The sequence below is a fragment of the Phascolarctos cinereus genome, unplaced genomic scaffold (assembly GCF_003287225.1).
Source record: "Phascolarctos cinereus isolate Bilbo 61053 unplaced genomic scaffold, phaCin_HiC Scaffold_726;HRSCAF=1367, whole genome shotgun sequence".
Classification (NCBI taxonomy): Eukaryota; Metazoa; Chordata; class Mammalia; order Diprotodontia; family Phascolarctidae; genus Phascolarctos; species Phascolarctos cinereus.
In genome coordinates, this window is record NW_027556098.1 from 410299843 (window position 1) to 410310635 (window position 10793).

At 50.6% G+C, this 10793-nt stretch overlaps 1 protein-coding gene across 1 annotated transcript; it reads left to right on the top strand.

Moving 5' to 3' along the window:
• Positions 1–6239: 6239 nt before the first annotated feature.
• Positions 6240–10582, top strand: TMEM160 (transmembrane protein 160). Its single transcript, XM_020978452.2, has 3 exons — positions 6240–6474; positions 9132–9224; positions 10245–10582. Exons 1-3 carry the CDS (start codon positions 6258–6260, stop codon positions 10532–10534), a joined length of 600 nt encoding a protein of 199 aa, XP_020834111.1. The 5' UTR covers positions 6240–6257; the 3' UTR covers positions 10535–10582.
• The last annotated feature ends 211 nt before the right edge of the window (positions 10583–10793 follow it).

Genomic DNA, 10793 nt, shown 5'->3' on the forward strand with positions numbered 1-10793 from the left:
TACCCTTTTTCATTTTTGATACTGATAATTTTATTTTCTTATTTAAAAAATCAAATTAGCTAATGAAGTATCTATTTTATTATTTTAAAATTTTCTAGTTTTATTAATTCATTTTTTAACTTTCAATTTTGTTCATCTCTTCTTTGATTTCCAGAATTTCTATTTTGGTATTTAATTAGGGTTTATTAGTTTCTTGGTTTTCTAGTTGGTTTTTCAGCTGTATGGCCAACTTGTTCATCTGCTCTTTCTCTCTATTATTGATGTAAGCATAGAGATGTAAAATTCTCCCCAAGTACTTCAGGGTACTACAGTGCTTTGACCGGATCCCACAAATGTGGGTATGTTGTCTCATTGTCATTATCTTTTTAAAGAAAGTAATTAATTTTTAGTTTTCAACATTCACTTCTATAAACTTTGGAGTTTTAAATTTTCTCCACCTCCCTCCCCTCCTCCCTCCCCAAGACGACATGCAATCTGATATAGGCTCTACATATACATTTATATTAAACATATTTTCACATTAGTCATATTGAAAAGAATAATTAGAACCAATGGGAGGAACCATGAGAAAGAAGAAAGACAGCAAAAAAAAACCAGAGCAAATAGTATGCTTTGATCTGCATTCAGACTCCATAGCTCTTTCTCTAGACGTGGATAGCATTTTCCATCATGAGGCTTTTGGAGTTATCTTTGATCCATGCATTGCTGAAAAGAGTTAAGTCTATCAAAGTTAGTCATTGCACAACGTGACTACTACTATATACAATGTTTTCCTGGTTCTTCTCATTTCACTCAGCATCAGTCCATACAAGTCTTTCCAGGTTTTTCTGAAGTCTGCTTGCTCATCATTTCTTATAGCACAATAGTATTCCATTACATTCATATACCACAATTTGTTCAGCCATTCCCCAATTGATGGGCATCCCTTCAATTTCCAATTTTTTTTTCTCTTTGGTTAGGCAATAGGGGTTAAGTGACTTGCCCAGAGTCACACAGCTAGTAAGTGTTATGTATCTGAGACTGGATTTGAACCCAGGTCCTCCTGACTCCAGGGCCAGTGCTCTATCCACTGCACCACCTCGCTGCCACCACAATTTCCAATTCTTTGCCACCACACGAAGAGCTGCTATAAATATTTTTGTACATGTGGATCCTCTTCCCATTTTTATGGTCTTTGGGATATAGACCTAGAAGTGGTATTCTGGGTCAAAGGGTATGCAAGGTTTTATAGCCCTTTGGGTGTAGTTCTAAATTGCCCTCCAGAATGGTTGGATCAGTTCACAACTCCACCAACAATGCATTAGTGTTCCAATTTTCCCACATCTTCTCCAGCATTTCTAATTTTCCTGTTTTATCACGTTAGTCAATCTGATAGGTGTGATGTGGTACCTCAGAGTTGTTTTGATTTGCATTTCTTTACTCAATAGTGATTTAGAGCATTTTTTCATATGACTATAGATGGCTTTAATTTCTTTTATCTGAAAACTGCCTGTTTATATCCTTTGACCATTTATCAACTGGGGAATGACATATATTCTTATAAATTTGTATTGTCATTATATTTTATCATTTCTATTATTTGTTCTTTGTCCCATCCATTTTTTAGGATTAAGTTACTTAGTTTCCAATGAATTGTTTTTTTTTTTTGGCTAGGCAATGGGTTAAGTGACTTGCCCAGGGTTACACAGCTAGTATCAAATGTCTAAGGCCAGATTTAAATGGATCCTCCTGACTCCAAGCCCAGAGGTCTATCCACTGTGCCACCTAGCTGCCCCAAGCCATTCCTCAATAAACAAATGGTCAAAGGATTTAAAGACTGGCAAACTCTTAACAGAGTGCTCCAAATTACTAAAAATGAGAGAAATGTACATCAGAACAACACTGAGGTTTCACCTCATACCCTACAAGCTGTCAAAGATGACAAAAGATGAGACTCATCAATGCTGGAGGGGTTATGGGAAGATAGGCACACTGGTGCATTGTTGGTGAAATTGTGAATTGGTTCAACCATTTTGGAACGTGATTTGGAGTTATACAGGTAAGATTCTAAAGTGTTCATCACAGCTAATAGCTGTCTTTTCCCTCTCCCCTTCCGTCTTCCACGAACAGTCGTCAAATAGGATCACTAAATATTGTTGGATCTCAATTCTCCAATAATCGAGTGGTTATTACCATGCTGTGATCTGGACTGATAGTTACAGTGCAATTGACAACCATAGGTGAATGGCACCTTGACACAGGACAGCATTTTCAGGCACTGGTCTGGTCTACAAAAGTCCCATCAGAAAAAAAAAAACAACAACCTTGTTGTCCAGTCACAGTGGGGAAAAAAAGATATAAAATGAAATATCTTTAGTGGATTCCTACCATGTAAAGGGATCAGGTTATGGAGGACTACGAATGCCTGGTTAAGGAAAATGAATTTTCCTCTGTAGAATGTAAACTCCTTTCTTTATATCGCCATTGTGCCTGGCGCGTATTATATACTTAATAAATGCTTGTAGATTTATTGATGATTGACATTAAGGAGCTATTGAAAGCTCTGATTGGATATGTGTAAAAGGAATATTAGTTTGCTCTCTGTATGAAGGGTGTATGAGGGGTGAGAGTAGAAGGGGGAAGGTATATTAGGAGCCTCCTACAATAGTCCAAGCAATGGGCACCTACATTAGGTTGGAGGCAGGGGGAATAGGGAGGAAGGGAAGGACCTAAGAGGTACTAACTCAAAGTGAGGAAGAGAGAAGGATCAGTCAGTCAATAAATATTGATTAAGAGCTTACTATATGCCAGGTATTGTGCTAAGCATTGAGTCAAAAGACAGTTCCTGCCCTCAAGGACATAGCAAACAAACACATAATATACAAACCAGTTATATACAGGATAAATAGGAAATAATTAACAGACGGAAGCACTAGAACTGAGAGGCTGTGAAAGAGGCTTCCTGTAGAAGATGGGATTTTAGTTGGGACTTTAAGCCAGGGAAGCCAACAGGCAGAGATCAGGAGGGGAGTATTCCAGGCACGGGGGACAGCCAGAGTGAAGGCCCAGGAAGACATGGAGGGTCTTGGTCATGGAGGAGCCAGGCGGCCAGTGCCACTGAATTGAAAAGTACACGTTGGGGAATAAGCTGTGTGAAGGTTGGAAAGGTAGGAGGGGGCAGGTGATGAAGGGTTTTGAAGCCAGAGTATTTTGCATTTGCTCCTGGAGGTGACAGGGAGCCACTGGAGTTTACTGATTAGGGGTGACATGATTGGACAGCCCTGTGCTTTAGGAAAATCACCTTAGTGACTGGATAGGTGATGGACGGGAGTGGGGAGAGATTTGAGGCAGCTAGTGCAGGAATCCAGGGGTGAGGTGGTGAGGGCCTGCACCAGGGTGGGGCAGTGTCAGAGGAGAGAATGGGGAGTATAGAGAGCTGTTATGAAGACAGAAATGACTGGATTACATGGACCAGTTCAGTCTTGGGTATTCTCGTAAATCATCCTCACTTTGGCTTGTGCCCCTTCCCAGAACACCAGATCATAGCTCATGCCTAGGTCTCTATGCGAAAGATAATAGGGCTGTCAGAGAGAGAGAGACAGAGAGACAGACAGAGGGACTGAGAGACACAGAGAGAGATAGAGAGAGAGGAGGGAGAAAGGGAGAACTGGAGATAGATATTTGAGAATCATATGCATTGGGTTAATTCAATCAAGGAGAGTGAATCAAGTTGCTAGGGAGAGAATATAAAGAAAGGAGAGATAAAGGACAAGGACACACCCTTGAGAGACACTCTTTATAGAGGTCAGGAAGGGGAAAAGTAAGCAAAAAATATTCAGGAGGAAGACAAGCAGCTTCCTTCTGGCTCACCCCAAGCTTTTCTTCCAAAGGCTCTTTCTTTCCATGCAAGTGTGGCAGGGAACAGACAGCAAATGCCTCATTCTTGTTGCTTGCAGGTCCAATGGCAAATGTTCTTCCTACCCTGGGGTACTCAGGACTGAACATGGTAATCTGGCTGTCTGACCAGAGCAGAATATAGGTAGATTACAAGGTGTGTCTCCTTTGTATGCCTGGAAGCTATGGCGCTGGTCTCTCTCTCTCCTCCATCTCTGTCTCTCCTTCCCACTTCCCTCACTTCCCTGTCTCCCAGTTAAAGAACAGAAAGGAGAAAGAAAAGCAAAAACCACATAATAAATACTCATAGTCCAGCAGGCCAAATTCCCACATTATATCCAAAAGTCTGTCTCATTCTACATCCTATGGCTCCATCATCTCTGGTGGGAGGTAGGCATTGTGTTTCACTCTGGGTCCTCTGACCTGGGATTTGTCATTGAATTGACTAGACTTCCAAAGACTTTCAAAGTTGTTTTATTATCACAGAAATTGTTTTCCTGGTTCTGCTCACTTCACTGTGCATCAGTTCATAGAGGTCTTTCCAGTTTTCTCTGAAACCATCCCTTTCAGCATTTCTTGTGACACAATAGTGTTCCATCACATTCAAATACCATAATTTGTTTAGCCATTCCCTAATAGGTGAATATACCCCCTCTTAGTTTCCAACTACTATGAAAACCCCTGTTATAAACATTTGTGTAAATATGGGTTCTTTTCCTTTCTTTGATCTCTTTGGAGGGCTGTAGCTGAAAGGATATGCACAGTTTAGGAAGTTTTTGAACATAGTTCTAAATTGACTTCCAGAATTCCAGAATGCTTTCCAGACTAATTTACAACTCCATCGGGGGGTGCCTGATGTCAGGAGTGCCTGGCCAGGAGTCCGGAAGATTCAGCTTCACCTGTCCCGATAGGCCCTCAGACACATTAGCTGTGTGACCCTGATCAAGTCATTTAACCCTGTTTGCCCCAGTTTCCTCATTTGTAAAATGAGCTGGAGAAGGAAATGGCAAACCGTTCCAGTATCTCTCCCAAGAAAACTCCAAACGGGTCACGAAGAGTCTGAGACAACTGAATTTTCCTTATCCCTTCCAACACTTGTCATTTTGTCATCTTGGCTCGTCTGATGGGTGGGAGGCGGAACCTCAGAGGTCTTCAAATGAGCATTTCTCTGATTATTGGCGGTGTGGAGAGTTTTTTCGTAGCATTGCTGCTCGTTTGGATTTCTTCCTTTGAAAGCTGTTTGTTCATACCCCTTGGCCATCTGTCTATTGGCCACGGCTCTTATATACTGGAGTTGGTTCCTTCCATATTTTAGATGAATGTAACTTTTATCGGAGTAATTGACATTAAAGACTTTCCCAGGATCACCTGGCTCCCCTTCAGTTTTCGCGTGAACGCAGATCGTCCTGACGCCCAGGTCCGCTTTTCTACCCGCTTCTGTTCCCTCCCCTCGAGATAACCAAGCCCCCCATCCATCCGAGGTCACTACGAAGTGGTCCTGGGGATGCGCCCACGAGGGGGCGCTGTGCCACCGCATTCCACGAACCTTCTGCCGGGCCATGCGGTCCCGGGAATGGTAACCCCGTGTTTCCCAGGAGAAAGAGCGGGTGACGTCACATCTCATGGTCCGCGGGGGCGCCTCTGACGCGCCCCAGGCCAGCAGGGAAGCGTCCCAAGGACTCTGGGGGGAGAACAAGGGACCCAGGACCCTGGAGGGCCGAGGAGGGGATCCGGGGGGCGGCGGGATCTCCCCCCAGCATCCTCTGGGTGCCCACGTCGGGCAGATAGATGAGGGCTGCGGGGGAGCCGGTCATCTGGCCAATCAGGCAACAGCATTTACTAGGTCCTTCCTAGGGCCAGGCCCGGCGACAAGCCATGCCCATGTTTTACAGATGAAGAAACAGGCCCAGGCAGGTTCTCAATGAGAACAAAGCATGTTCCTTACTTAAACTCTGAATTATCCTAAGAAGCAGCTTCCCAAGAAACACACAAACAGGTGGCGCTTAATACATGTTTGTTTTCTCTGGCTGGACGGTATAACGGGGACCGGGGCTAGGAACCAGGGCGCGGAACACAGGAAGGAACGCAGGGACGTACCGTACCCCCTCCAAAAGGCCACTGGTCGAGGCCCAGTAAAACTACGTCTCTGGCCCTTGCGCGCTGTGCCCCGAGTCCCCAGGCATGCTGGGATTTGTAGTCCCCGGGCGGCTCTGGGCCGGCGCTGGCGCCTGGGAGAGTGAGGAGAGCTTTCCTAGGGGTGACAGCGGGGCGGGGCCTCGGGATGGCCGGCCACTGAGCGAGGGAGGGGGGCGGGGAGTGACGCTGACGGACGGGCCGACGGGCCTCTAGCTGTGCGGGGGTGGGGCCAGGCGGGCCTCAGAGCCATGGGAGGCGGAGGCTGCTGGTGGTGGGGTCGGGCGGCTCGCCTGGCCCGGCGCCCCTGCTTCCGGGGGGCGCTGCTGTTGGCGGCCTCGAGGCGCGGCCGGGCCGGCCGGGGCGCCTTCGGCCCCGGGTCCGGGGGCCGCGCTGCGGCTGCGCCGCCCCCCGTGTCCGAGCTGGACCGCGCGGACGCCTGGCTCCTGCGGAAGGCGCATGAGACGGGTCAGTGCGGACTGGGGACTGCTCAGGGGGAGGGGGAGGGTCTGCATAAAGGAGACGGTCCGGATAAGTGGGGTCCAGCGTGGCTAGAGCGGCAGGGCTACACGGAGGAGCGGGTCCGGGTCCTGGATAGAAGCGGGGGAAGGAAATAGAGATTTAGAACTGGGAAGATCACCTGGCCAACCCCCTCATTCTACAGAGGGGGAAACTGAGGCCCAAAGAGATGAAAGGGATTTGCTTTGGTGGTGGGATGGAAGAGACTTTACAGGTCCCCTAGGTGAAGCCCCTCGTTTTCCAGACGAGGAAACACGCCTGGAGGGGTTGCACACAGTAGGGTGCGGCAGAACTGGGACCCGAACCCAGTCCAGTGACTCCAAGCCCTGGGTTCTTACCTTCGCCCTCGGCTGGTCGTTTAGTGGAATTGAATAGACAGTAAGCGCTAAGCCCTTCTCCAGGTGTCTGGGATGCAGAAATAACACATAACCTCCTGGGAGGGGTGAGCACCCTGGACATAACCAGACAAAGCATATAAGGAAGCACATTTCCTGTGCCAAGACCCGGCAGTGGGAACACATGGGGATGGACAAGGCTTCAGTGCCCTCCGCAGAAGGCCACCCCCGGAAGAGGTCTCAGAGGCCACCCAATCCAAACGACTCAATCAATCCACATTTATTTATTTATTTATTGCTTTTTTTTTTTGGTGGGGCAGTTGGGGTTAAGTGACTTGCCCAGGGTCACACAGCTAGTAAGTGTCAAGTGTCTGAGGCCATCTTTGAACTCAGGTCCTCCTGACTCCAAGGCTGGAGCTCTATCCACTGTGCCACTTCGCTGCCCCGAAATCCACATTTATGTGCTAAGTGCTCAGGGTGCAAAGGGAGGCAAAAGATGGCCCCTGCCCTCAAGGAACCTACAGTCTAGTGGGAGAAACAAGCAGGATCTGTTGGAACTAACTACCAGAAGGGAAGGACTAGAACTGGGGCGGGGGAGGCTTCCTGTAGAAGGAGGGATTTCAGCTGGGACTTAAAGGAAGCTGGGGAGGTTAGCGGTCAGAGCAGAGGAGGGAGCGTATTCCAGGCATGGGAGACAGCCAGAGTTTACTCTTCCTTCAGAGAAGATGACAGAGACATATGAGCAGATACAAAATAGGTACTAGATGTTATGTAAGCTTCTTGAGGACAGGAAGGGACTGTTTGCTTTATCCCTTGGGTTTAGTGCTGGGCCTTGTTGGTTGTATGGTGGGGAGAGGGAAAGGAGGCACCCACTGCTGAGGGGGTCATGAGGAATCAAATGTCACTTTTTTTAAAGAGCCTCTGTCCTTCCACTAAGAGATGACGTGATTTTCCAAGGCTTTTCCCAACTAAGAGCTACTGGGCCACAAATTGAAGTTAAATCAATTTACACATAAAATCGAAGTATGTATCCCGTGTACATCCCCCTCCTGAAACCTTGGACTTCAATAAAGGCTCAGGCCTGGACTTGGAGCAGCGGACACTGGCACCTGCCTGGGAATTCCGTGGGGGTATCCAGCCCTGCTGGCACAATGTGGTGCTGTGACCAAGCCCCTTCCCCCTCTCTGATCCCCACTTTCCCTATTTGTCAAATCCGGTGTCTGGGCTATGCAGGGGTCCCAAAGTTTTAGTATAGTTTTAAGCTAAGGTTAGGGTTAAAAATGCATTTTGGGGACCGCTAGGTGGCTCAGTGGATAGAGCACTGAGTTCAAATCTGGCTGTATGACCCTGGGCAAGTCACTTAACCCAGATTGCCTCACCCCCCCAAAAATGCACTTTGGGGACAGCCTGTATAATCAGAGTATTTCATCGATGAAGACCTCTGTCCTATGTTTCAAGGTCCCTCTGAAAAACTGTGGTGTTAGAGAACAAAGATGAGGCCTTGAAGGCCAACTGAGTGTAAGCTGTAGCATTGAAAGGCATCTTAAAGACTGATAGGAAGAGAACTGCGTTTGGTACCAGGAGACCACCCCTCACCCCCCAGGTGTGACCATGATAATAATCATCATGATATGGAGCCTTTAGGTTTGTAAAAGGCTTAGCCTAGCTCATCTGATTCTTACAGCTCTTACTTATCCCCATTTTACAGATTAGGAAACTGAGGCTGAGAGAGGATAAATGATCTTTTCCCGGGGTTACCAAGCTAGTGTCTTCATGAAGGGAATTTGAACCCAGGACTTTCCATCTCCAGCTCCAGCACTGTAGGCTATGGTGTCTGGATGACCACTGGCTGTGAGGGTTAGATGAGAGAATACTGAATGGCACTAAAGCCGACTTAACTATGCCATCTACTCCAGTCTCATTCTTTCTCGGAGGAAGCTGAGGCTCCCACAGGGTCACAGGGCCACACATCTAGAGCCCAAAAGGACCTCAGAGGTCATCCAGACCAACCTGGAAACTTTACAGAGGGGGAAACTGAGGTCCCATGGAGCAGGCGTGACTGACCCACGGTCACTGGGAATAACCAGCATAGAGAGGATTTGAACTCAGGTCCTGTGCCTCCAGTCAGTGCCCTTTCTTGTCTAAACTCATGGCAGGCAGTGTGAGTCTCTGGCCTCCTGACCTCAGTTCTCAGACTCTCCTGGGCCAGGCCTAGCCAGGCCGGCTCCTCCTGGGGACTTATAAAGGTCGTGGTCCCTCTGTCCCTTGCAGCCTTCCTCTCTTGGTTCAGAAATGGCCTCTTGGCCTCGGGCATAGGAGTCATCTCCTTCATGCAGAGCGATATGGGCCGGGAGGCCGCTTACGGTGAGTGCTGGGACCTGCGACTGGGACGGAACCCTCCAGTGGAGCCCCTGTCTGTCCCACTCCCTCCCTGCCCCGTTTCCTTTTTCCCAAGTTGGGGGCAAAGGGCATGTAGGGGAGAGAACAGAACCTTTGGGGAGTGGGGTCCTAGTCCCCTCCACTCACTTCTTGGTTTTCCTTGAAGGGGGGGAGGAGGCAGAACCCGGGGGGTCTGTTTTCCTGGACCCCAAATTCTGAGCCGGACCCTGTCGACTTGGCACCGTAAGCCCATCTCTCCCCTGGAGGGGGGTGCCCACCCCCTCCATTTGGATTCTGTCCCTTCCCGCCCCTCGCCCCTGTCCCCGCCTCTTGGGATCTGTCCCAGGCCAGCCCCCAGCATTCACTTCGGGCTCCCTCCCTGGCATCTTTTCCAGGCTTCGGTCCCGTAGCTAGGGTTCCCCACTGAGGTTTGTCCCGCCCTCCCCCACTGGGGCCTCTGGTACTTGTCCCTTCCTCCGCCCAGCCTCCCCACCCCCACCCCTTTCCTCCTGCGTGATCAGGCCCCGCCCCAGCTTGGGTTCCTCTGCCGGATTCTGTTTTCACCCCACCCCCCGCCCCCACACCCCAGTTTGGTCCCTGCCCCATCCCCTGCCGCCCGGGGTATGCCTCCACCAGGCCAGAACCCTCCTGGGTTCTGTGACACTTCCCCGTTCTCCTACTTCTGGTCCCCGCCCAGGTCCCGTCCCCACCCCCACCCCCTCGTGCCGTCCTCCCCTGGCCCCGGTCCCCCCTTTCCCCATCCCTGCCTGGATCCTGTCCCCATCCCTCACCCCAGCCGAGTCCCAGTCCTGTCCCCTCCTCCCCGCCCTCCCCCACTGCGCCCGGTCCCGTCCCGTGCCATCCTCTTTCCCTCCCGGGTCCCGGCCCGTGCCATCCCCTTTCCCTCCCGGGTCCCGGCTCGTGCCGTCCCCTTTTCTCCCGGGTCCGGTCTCCATCTCCCCTTCCCCGGCCCGGTCCAGCTGAGCCCCGTCTCCTCTGCCGCAGGCTTCTTCCTCCTGGGCGGCCTGTGCGTATTCTACGGCGGAGCCTCGTACGTGGCCGGCCTGGCTTCGCTCCGGAGGCCCATGATGCTGTCGCTGGGCGGAGCGCTGGTCGGGGGCGCGGCCGTGGCCTCTGCCGGCCTGCTCTGGGCCTGTGCCGTGGGCCTCTACCTGGGCCAGCTGGAGCTGGAGGTGGAGGGGCCCGAACCCGAGCCGGGGCTGGAGCCGGACGAAGCCGATGAGGAGGAGTCACCGGCCGCCAGGGCCGGCCCGCCGCGGGGCCAGGCCAAGTGAGGGGCCGCGGGCACGGCCCGAGCACCATTAAAGGCCCCCGCACTCACACCGCAGACTCTGAGTTTTGGTTTGGGGGTGGGCTGGGGGCGGGGAAGGCTTGCGTCACTCCGCCCCCCAGCTGTGCCCCTAGTCTGAGCCCCAGCAGGCCTTCTACCCACCCCCCAGAGCTCTGACCTGGCCCCAATTGGAGTACCCCAATGCTGGACAGGGGGTCCCTATATCCCAGTCTGACCCCACAGTTTCCTCTGGTGTCCCTGAG